Source organism: Clytia hemisphaerica, unplaced genomic scaffold (assembly GCF_902728285.1).
Source record: "Clytia hemisphaerica strain Z4C2 unplaced genomic scaffold, Clytia hemisphaerica genome assembly, whole genome shotgun sequence".
NCBI classification, from domain to species: Eukaryota; Metazoa; Cnidaria; class Hydrozoa; order Leptothecata; family Clytiidae; genus Clytia; species Clytia hemisphaerica.
This window is the reverse complement of record NW_027104419.1, coordinates 8,508-19,211: the sequence shown is the minus strand read 5'-3', so window position 1 is coordinate 19,211 and position 10,704 is coordinate 8,508. Positions and strand designations below refer to the sequence as shown.

At 38.5% G+C, this 10,704-nt stretch overlaps 1 protein-coding gene and 1 long non-coding RNA gene across 3 annotated transcripts; one reads left to right on the top strand and one right to left on the bottom strand.

Moving 5' to 3' along the window:
• Positions 1-602: 602 nt before the first annotated feature.
• LOC136820276 (uncharacterized) lies at positions 603-2,265 on the top strand. The gene is made up of 2 exons (XR_010848549.1): positions 603-750; positions 2,075-2,265. It is a non-coding gene; the product is annotated as an uncharacterized lncRNA (long non-coding RNA).
• Positions 2,266-2,491: 226 nt separating this feature from the next.
• LOC136820275 (uncharacterized) lies at positions 2,492-10,189 on the bottom strand. Of its 2 annotated transcripts, none has more exons than XR_010848548.1 (2): positions 2,747-10,189; positions 2,492-2,556 (listed from the first exon to the last, which is right to left on the bottom strand). XR_010848548.1 is itself a non-coding variant. In XM_067076468.1 (2 exons), exon 2 carries the CDS (start codon positions 9,362-9,364, stop codon positions 3,530-3,532), a length of 5,835 nt encoding a protein of 1,944 aa, XP_066932569.1. In that variant the 5' UTR covers positions 9,365-9,461; positions 9,652-10,189; the 3' UTR covers positions 2,507-3,529. The 2 variants fall into 2 exon arrangements, 1 of the variants encoding a protein (XP_066932569.1); XM_067076468.1 differs by having other exon boundaries at positions 2,507-9,461; positions 9,652-10,189.
• Between the last annotated feature and the right edge of the window lie 515 nt (positions 10,190-10,704).

Sequence of the window (10,704 nt, the reverse complement as noted above, 5' to 3'; positions counted from 1 at the left end):
TTTCTAACCCCACAAAAATTGGCCACATTGACAAATCTGCTGGTGATCTGGGATGAAAGCCTTGAATTAAAAAGTTTGTAAATAAGCTGGAAAACAATTACTACTGTCAGAAACAAGAGAGAACCCCTAAATACCTTCCGAACATTCAATGTTTTGGTCTGAAAAATTAACCCACTCCCCTGTCATCATATAAAAAATGTAGACCTTTATGAATGAATACTTTACAAGTATAAATGTTGATGAAATAAGGGAGTGAAGAAATACCTGGAATAGTCCTGATGTAAGCTGATGCTTCAATCTGAATTTGGGAGTCATAGTCAGATAGTTGTGAATCTTCAGAGTGATAAAATTCGAAAGATCGAAAGCGTGGAAAGTAATCATTTTAAAAAGGAGAGCGGGAATAGGTTGACTCGATTAGTACAAAAGTGTTCCGTTCACGAGAGAGCCCGGTTTTAGCAAAGTTGGTGCCCAAGCTTTTCTCTCTCGAATGAGTTATTCCGAGTCCGAGTAAGTCCGTAATCTCTCTCTTTCGTGGTCTCGATTACTCAAAATTAAAAAAAATTAAATAAATTGGCGCGAGAAAGCTGAGTAATCCTGTTAGTCAGTTGTAGCACCTCTTTGGAGTGGACTGGTGGAGGCAGCACAAGGCATAGAACTGAGATCCAGATGCGCATGAGCCCAAGAAGAGAAACGATTGAAAGAAATGGCAATCCCTGAACACCAAAACCTAAACTTTGAAAAACCTTTTGGGTATGTTACTTTTGACTTCTTTATGAAAAAGCTTTAAGATGCTATGTTTATTTTTTTACACCTCTACAATTATTGGTGGTTCAAGTTATAGTCTGTTACCCCCCTGTGGTCGATATGGACATTTCCTTTTTTTGAAAAACTTCAGGATTATGAACATTCATGATTTTTTATGAGAAAATCTTGGATTTTCAGATACTTGGAAATATAGAAAATAGAGCAAATTTTATGGATTTTCCAATACTTGGTACGGTAAGAAAATGGAGCCAATTTTATGGATTTTCCGATACATATGACTAAATAACGAGAAAAAATCCTGGATTTTCCAAAACATTTTTCAAATTTCTCAGGATTTCCAAGTGAAAAATAAATCCAAAAAACCTTGTCATCCACATGGGGGGGGGGGGGTAATGGTTTTTTCTGGAACTGCCCAATAATAGATTGGGCCCTTCCAGAAAAAAATTGTATAGCAGGGGATGGACGACAGGAATTTTCAGATAAAAGGAGCACTTGGAAATCCAGTTAATTTTTCTAAAGTGCTTGGAAATTCCACAATTTGTCAAAATTTTGAATAAAGAGATTTTTCCACCAAAAAATTGATTTTGTAATTAGAAATCCAGGATTTTTCAATTGTTTTTGTATTGAAAATCCAGGAATTAGAAAAAAATATTTTGCCTCTCAATTTTTCGTCCACCCCCCCCCTGTGATGGACTTGGAAAAGCAGATTGCCTAGTGCTCAACTACTAAAATTTTATGGTGTACTTAATTTTGCGAGAAACACCCACAAAATAAAATAGCAGAGAGAATTTTTTAAGGGATCCACTGGATGTTTTGTATGTTTTTTGACGAAAAACAATTTTGACGCAATTTTACAGAGCTAACCGTTATACAGCATTTCCTATGATATAACTGCAAGAAAGTAAGAATATTTTTTCCCGAAGCTCAACCAGCTATTTATGTTAAAATTTTTTACATTAAAAGCAAGTTTGGATAGTAATCCGTCAAAAAGGATAAACGTAAATCCACTTGTATGATCCAATTTTTAGGAAGAGCCGTCTTTTTATGAACTTCCAACCCTAATCAAAGATTGTTTTCTATTCCATCCCATTTCTCTGTGTGGACAATGTCAGTACAATACAGTCTAATTCATAAAATACTACCAACAGGTGAGGGAATTGAAATTGATTGCACTGTCTGAGATGGTACTGTAACTGGTGAATTCTAAAGCTTTGGTAGTTCCTGAGTTGTGTAGATTTCTCTTCGTTTTGAGAGTTTTTGGGAGACATAAATGGCTCATCTTCTAATGATTTTTATATTCTTTTTACAGGTTAAAGAATAAATTTGGACATGTTGTCATCTTGGCTGGTATTAAATTTTGGAAGAACAATGTCGTGATGGACAAGCTAAATAAAGTTCAATTTTACTTTCAGTATTGTGGATATGGTTAAGCAATTTTTTCTACCTTTTGACAACCTTATCAATTTTTATCTAACTAATTTTTATTCCAATTAACAATAGGTGTGATTCAGACTCAGTCAAGTTTGTCATGGAACTACTACAGACACTAGATTTACTGGGCAAGTTTTATTTTGATCATTTGTTTATTAATCGTATCCTCTGCGCTCTAACTTTAATAAATTGCAACCATTTCTAACCCTGGAATTTTTACTCAGTGCATGCCCTTGGATTATGTTTAATGTTGAACATTTCCTTTTGTGGTACCATTTGGTCTTGGTTTTCATTGCCTGTTAATGCCACACAGGAACTGACATTAGGGATTGTACTCGTCAATAAACATATATTGTACGGCTAAAACAAAATAGCACAAAAACTAAGTTACAACTTTATCCTTAACAAAATTCACAAGTTCTAAGGTCTGTATTAACTAAACATACAAGAAATGCTAAGAGCCTCTGTACAAAGGTACAATAATACAATGAAGACAAGCATACAACAAGAGATGAATACAAGAGAACATGTAACATAGAAAGACACTTACTAAGGACACAGTGAAAAAGGCTAGGAAGCCATCTAGGTCAACCAGCACACCACTAGACAAACATATACACAAGTGACAAGTGAATCCACAATACTTTTATACACAACAGTACATTCACAAGATGATAGACAATTAGTATGCATGAGTTAACATATAACAATACAATAATACAATAACATAACATGACATCACTATGACAACATTGACACACCTCCAAAACATGACAATTGAAAAAGCTACCATTTTGACAACATGACACATCACAACAAAAAACGTGTAATTTACAGACCAACATTTAACATTGATAATTTACAGAACAAAGTCAAAATATATAAATGAATGTTACTAAATGTATTAGACTTAATAAATAATGGCTTAGATACTGAAAAGACACACAAAAGACACTGCAAACAAAAAGAGACTGGAAACAAGGGAAAACACTGACCAAACAGAAAAACACAGAAAAAACTGAAAAACCTAAAAATGGGGAAAACCCCAAACATCCTGAGGAGAACCATAAACAGACACTGTGCCTCAGCCGCTACATGGCTCCCCTCAAGATGTGCCTGATCCTCAAAACATCTTGAAAAATCCTACAAAAATAATTTTTTTTTTTTAAAATAAATTTTCTATTACTAACAAGCAAAAATGTTTTTGGTTTGAATAAATCTTCCTATTACTAACAAGCAAATTGTTTTCAAACTAATTTTTGAATACATTAAAATATTTCATCCTTTGTTTGGCTCCTTGGTGGGGAATTCAATTCCATAACTGAAAATCAGTTCAATTTTTGGAATCACTTTCCAATATCAAAACAAGTTTATTAACAGGCCGAGTATATTTAGATTGGCCTTGTTTAATTTCAACAGTTCTGACGACTCCATCATCACTATGTCGAACCGTATCGACTAAAGCCATTTTCCATTCATTTCGCTTAGCGCCGTCTTTAACGAGAACTATATCTCCAGCTTGTAGATTACGTTTAGTGTCGTTCCATTTGTGACGTATTTGAAGGTGTTGTACATACTCCTTTCTCCACCGTGACCAAAACTCGTTACAAATATGCTGAACTCGCCTCCATCGCCTTCTTGAATACAGGTCTGCTTTCTCGAAACGTCCTGGTGGTGGCATGACAATGCTAGATTTCATTGTCAATAGATGATTTGGTGTTAACGGTGTTGGACTCTCTACATCACTGAGGCATTCAACAGTTAATGGTCTTGAATTCAAGACAGCCTCTATTTCAACTAATAATGTTCGAAAGGATTCATCATTTAACGAATGACCATGAGTGGTCAATAATGAATCTAAGATTGCACGTGTAGAGCGTATTAGTCTTTCCCATACGCCTCCAAAGTTGCTTGCGTATGGTGGATTGAACTTCCAGGAAACAAAGTCTGCATTTTGTTCCATCAGATAAATCTTGATTGCTTGATCATCCAATTCATTGATCGCTTTGACGAGTTCGTTTCGAGCTCCAACAAAATTTGAACCGTTGTCACATCTGACCAGTCGTACTGGTCCTCTTCTTGCAATAAAACGTCGTAGACACATGATGAACGAATCAGTGTCCATAGAATTAACACTCTCTAGATGGCAAGCTCGTGAATTTAGGCACGTGTAGATAATACCATAACGTTTGAGCTCGCTTCGTCGTTCTTTGATGAGGAAAGGACCAAAAAGGTCCAGTCCGACGTAGGTGAATGGTGGTGCATCTTGTAACCGATCTTCGGGTAGATCAGCCATCTTTGGTGATTGAGACTTCCCACGTAACTTACGACAAGTTACACATTGATGAAGAACGTGACGAACAAGGGAATTACCGTTGATACACCAGAATCCCTTTTCTCTCAGTCTACACAACGTTGCGTTGCGCCCTCCGTGTTGCATCTCTTCATGAACTTTTTGGATGACACTCTTTGTTGTTGTTGATCGTCTGGGTAGCACGATGGGATGCTTCTCTTCATATGGGATGTTTGTTGCATTGTTGATACGTCCACCAACTCGAAGGATATCTTCTCCATCGACGAATGGTGCCAATTGATATATCGGGCTCGTTTTCTTCAGTGGTTCCTTCTTCTTCAATTGGTTGATGTCGTCAGGGAAGGCCTTCTGTTGAACTAATCTGATGATAGCCTTCTCTGCTTTCTGTTTGACTTCAACTTCTGACTTTTGCCTGTTTGACTTTCGAAGTCGAATCATTCTGTATATGATACGTACCATCTTTGACCACGAGTTAGTGCGGCTTTCGAGAACATCGATCAATTCTGGTTGAACTTTGGACGTTTGAACCTTGGACGTTTGAACCTTGGACGTTTGCACCTTGACCTTCTTTACTTCTTTGTCGTCATTTGTCAACTTCAGTACGTTAGGTTGCTTTGGCCATTGTGCTTTGCTCTGATAGAGGAAATCGGGTCCCCTAAACCAATGTCTAATCTTTTCGGTTGCTGTCAGGTTCAAACCTTTCGACGAATGATCGGCTGGGTTTTGTTTGCTTGGGACGTAATGCCATTGGTCAAGTTGAGTCTTCTCACGAACAAATTGAGATCTATTTGCGACAAATACGTGGAATCGTCTGGTATCATTTGAGATGTAACTCAATACAACTTGAGCGTCGGTCCAGAAATACTCGTCATTGATTGTGGTATCAAGCTCTCTCTTAAGGAACAATGAAACTTTGACGGATACAACAGCCGCTGATAGTTCCAAGCGAGGTATTGTAGGTCTTTTCAATGGCGCGACTCTTGATTTTGATAACACCAGTTGGCAATGAATACTTCCTTTGTCGTTCAAGTACCTGATGTAAGATACCTGTCCATAACCTTCCTCCGCCCCATCCGAAAAGTGGTGAAGGGATATGTTGACGATGGTACCAAAATCTTTTGGCTTCAAGCATCTATGGATCTCGAACTGCTCGATGGACTTCAATTGTAATTTCCATTGTTCGAATCGTTTCAATTGCTGCTCAGTGAGTGGTTCATCCCAACCGTGTTTGTTGGCACAAATTTCTTGTAGAATCTTCTTTCCTTCTAACAGGAAGGGTGAAATCAAGCCCAACGGATCATACATTGAGCTGACGGTCGACAAAACTCCTCGTCGTGTTGATGGTTTCTCTTTGAATTGAACTTTGTAGGTGAACACATCACGTTCTGGGCACCACTGCATGCCCAGGGCTCGTTCGTTGGGTATTGTGTCGGTTGTCATATCAAGGTCCTTCAGAGACTTCGATCTTTCTTCTGGTGGTATTGATTCGATAACTGAACGACTATTCGAATGAAACTTAGTGAGACGAAAACCACCTTCTTTGCACATCAGTCGTGTGTTGTTTACTGTTGAGATGGCTGAGTCTTCTTCCGGAAAAGACTTCAGCATGTCGTCTACATAGAAGTTACGATGCAATACTTCAGCTGCTTGCTCGCCGTACTTGGATTTGTTCTCGGTAGCAGTTCGTCTCAGTGCATGATTGACACAACTTGGAGATGATGTGATACCAAAGTAGTGGACACACATTTGATATTCTTGCAACTTGCTTTCCAGGTCCCCATCTGGCCACCATAAGAAACGAAGATAATCACGTTGGTCGTCAGGTACTCTGACCTGACAAAACATTGCTTCGATATCACCCATAACTGCTACTGGCTCCTCTCTGAAACGCACGAGGACACCCATCAACTGGTTTGTTAGGTCTGGTCCCTGTAGTAGCTCTTGGTTCAGACAATAACCGTTTGCCTTCATGGAACAATCGAAAACGACTCTGATCTTGTTTGGTTTCTTTGGGTGGTACACACCATGATGCGGTATATACCAGGTTTTGCTATCAGCTGGTGGTTTATCTGCCTTGGTTGCATATCCTTTGGAGATGATGTCGTTCATAAACTTGACGTAATCTTCATACATTTTCGGTTGTTTGGATAGTTTTCGTTTCAACCAATGTGCTCGTTGTAGTACTTGATCGAAGTTGTTTGGAACTACTTTTTCTTTGAATCGGAATGGAAGTGGTGAAACATAATGACCATTTTCAAACGTTGTCTCGTCTTCCATCATTTGGATGAAACGTTTGTCTTCCATGGATACCACTTGGTAGTCATTTGATTCGTGAAAATCGATTGATTGAGCGGTGATTATCATATCTTTCAGTGAAAGATCTTTGATGGTCTCTCGAACATTAATACTGACACGATTAGATGAAAACGAATTCTTACTTTTGCTGCTCATTGGGCCGGATACACACCATCCCAAACGAGTTTTATATGCATAGGGACCATCACCTTCACTTTGAATGACTTCTATTGGTTCCAAGGCTTTAGGACAATTTGTTCCGATCAGTAAACCGATAACAGCTTTCTCAGAAACCTTTGGTAGGTAATGTTTGATACTTGATAAATACGTCCACTTTTTGATTTTGTCGGATGTTGCAATGTCACTGTCATCAGCAGGCAGTGATAAACGAGTGTAACACTTGGGAAGGTTGATAATATCCGTGCTGTCAAAAGATGAAACCTTAAGGTGATTGATAAACGAGGTATCTTCTCGATGACTACCAGCCATGGTTTCGATTTCAATGGTGGTCTTGGTTCCAACGATACCGAGTTGAAATAGGACGTCTTCAGTGACAAAGGTACCTTGTGAGCCATTGTCTAACAGTGCAAACGTCTCGATACACTTGGTTGGATTTGATGGATGAGAGATGATGACTCTGACGATACTCAGACTGACGGATTTTGAACTGTTGGAGATGCAATTAGAGATAACTGGTGGAGACGGTTGAGTTGAGGACGTTGTCTGCGTTGACGTTGATGGTGCGGGTGCAGGTGCGAGTGGTGGATGTGGAGGAGTAATGATAGTCGAAACAGTAGGATTTGCTGATGGTGGTGTCGTTCGAGTGAATCTGTATTCATGGAGAGTTGTTGGATGTGACTTGCTGCAAACAGCACAGGTTCGCTTGTTCTTACAACTTTTGGCATTGTGCGAAGAATCGGTTGGTTTCAAACAGCAGAAGCATAAACGTTTGCGGAAAATGAACCTCTTGCGGTCAGCTAGATCCATCTTGTTGTAGTCTTGACATTTCTCCAAATCGTGCGGTGTTTTGTAGTTACAACAAATGCATTTATCCATTGAGATGAGGTTACTTCTGAATCTTTGTCGATCTTGTCTCTTGTTGTTGTTGTTGTTGGTCGTGTTCTTTGAAAGGTCACTGATTGCCTCCCTAGAATACAACGGATCGTCAAGGAGTACGGTCTCTTTGCTGATCAGATCGACAAAATCTTCTAAGCCGGGTTCCCTTTCATGCTTGGACCTGACTTTGTATGCAGTACGATTCCATCGGTCTTGTAGGTACGTTGGCAGTTTGCTTTGAAGAAGTTGTAACAATTCTGGGCTGTTCTCACTAGCTCGACCGATACTTGCCATGGATGATTGGTATTTAAGCAAGAACGTCTCAAATCTATTCAACGAAGTAGCATCACTTGGCTTCACTCTTGGCCATTCTGCTAGTTGCTTTCTATAATCAGCTGCTATCTTGAAAGGACTTCCAAACTTCCTCTCAAGTAATTCTTTTGCTTTCGAATAGCAAATGTTGTCTGCCAAGTAGATACAAGACTTCACAAGCTCCTTTACGTCTCCTTTGGTGTACTTGACTAACAATGTCAAACGTTCTCTGTTATTCAAAATGTTCTCCTCTACAACTTGTGTGAAGGTAGCAATGAAGTATGGGTAGTCAGTTGAACTTCCTGAAAACACCTCTAACTCGATGGAGGGTGCTTTTGTTCTTCTCATCAAGGTCAGAATTTCTGATGCTGTACTGTGGTTGACTTGCTCAACTGGTTCTTTCTTGACGTGATACTCTGGCCCACTTTTGTCTGGCTCAGCCTTTGCATTTTCATGATCTTCCAGGTACTTGGAAACATAGTCGTACTTTTGAACTTTTTCAATCTCTGCTAGATCATCATCGAGACATGGCTGATCCTCATCTTCCAATACCTTCAGTGCAGCTTTAGTCTTTTCAACTTCAAATTTCAACTTGAGATTCTCTGCCTGCTCGTACATTTTCTTGATTGAAATCTCCTCCTCTTCAAGCTCCTTTTGCTTTTGCTTGTACTGCTCTTGTTTGATGATTAATTGTCTTTCTTGCTCTTGCTTCTCTGCTAGATACTTTTGTTGCACTTGCAGCTCAGCTAGCTTGGCTTTCTTGTCGAGGATCTTTGATGATCTACTTGACCTTGATCCTGACTGTGAACTTTTCTTTGACTTGCTCTTGATTGACGAAGCTGCATGGAGATGTTCGTGATATCTCTGTTGATGTGCATGAACATTCTCATTCAGTTTTTCAGCTTGCCTATCAGCTACTTCTACTTCCTCCTCATCTGTCATAAGGGCTTTGCTGCTGATGTTAAGTTGTGAAAATTCTGAAAACATCTTTTGAAGTTCTGCCTCGTTATCGTTAATTGCTTTCGAATCAGCATCTGTTTGGAGCATAGTGTCTATCTCTGAAATCAACTTGTAAATCTCTTTGGCTTTACTTTCTTTAGCTTTGTACAATTTTTCTAAATCAAGTAGCCTTTTCTTCTCAGTGGGTACACTAACCCTTTCTGACTTTCTAGTTGGTTGAACTGTTGACATGGCCTTCCCACAAAACCACGGTATGTGTCCTTACTGTTAATGCCACACAGGAACTGACATTAGGGATTGTACTCGTCAATAAACATATATTGTACGGCTAAAACAAAATAGCACAAAAACTAAGTTACAACTTTATCCTTAACAAAATTCACAAGTTCTAAGGTCTGTATTAACTAAACATACAAGAAATGCTAAGAGCCTCTGTACAAAGGTACAATAATACAATGTAGACAAGCATACAACAAGAGATGAATACAAGAGAACATGTAACATAGAAAGACACTTACTAAGGACACAGTGAAAAAGGCTAGGAAGCCATCTAGGTCAACCAGCACACCACTAGACAAACATATACACAAGTGACAAGTGAATCCACAATACTTTTATACACAACAGTACATTCACAAGATGATAGACAATTAGTATGCATGAGTTAACATATAACAATACAATAATACAATAACATAACATGACATCACTATGACAACATTGACACACCTCCAAAACATTACAATTGAAAAAGCTACCATTTTGACAACATGACACATCACAACAAAAAACGTGTAATTTACAGACCAACATTTAACATTGATAATTTACAGAACAAAGTCAAAATATATAAATAAATGTTACTAAATGTATTAGACTTAATAAATAATGGCTTAGATACTGAAAAGACACACAAAAGACACTGCAAACAAAAAGAGACTGGAAACAAGGGAAAACACTGACCAAACAGAAAAACACAGAAAAAACTGAAAAACCTAAAAATGGGGAAAACCCCAAACATCCTGAGGAGAACCATAAACAGACACTGTGCCTCAGCCGCTACATTGCCAATAATAGTTATGAGGAAAGAGGATGGAGAAAGTCTGACTATTTATGTGGTTGTTTAGAAAGTTATTGATGGTGAATTCTTTGACCATTCCAACTAATCGATGCTTTTGAAGGTTTAGACTGTTTATGAGGTTTAAGGTTTGAGACTAATTATGTGCTTTGATAATCTTCAAACTTATCGATTAGTCCCACCCATCTTCTTTAACTAAGACTGTTCATCTAAACTTACTTTGAGGGCATATTTCTTCTCACCATCGAACCCCTCACATGTTTCCACCTTGCAACTGTTGTGCTGGTTTGCTCTTCTTTTCTTTATTTTTTTAGTGTCATGAGGTGGATCAAATGATGTGGAGCATTATTGTATGCACAATAATCAATGGGCAAGTTACTTTTGCTTTGTTTCACTAAATTTATCCTTTGCCCTTTCTTTTTACAGTTTTCCTAAAAGTGCTTTATCTTGTGATAGTTTCTGTCCCTGGGGTATGTTTGATGTTGATCATTTC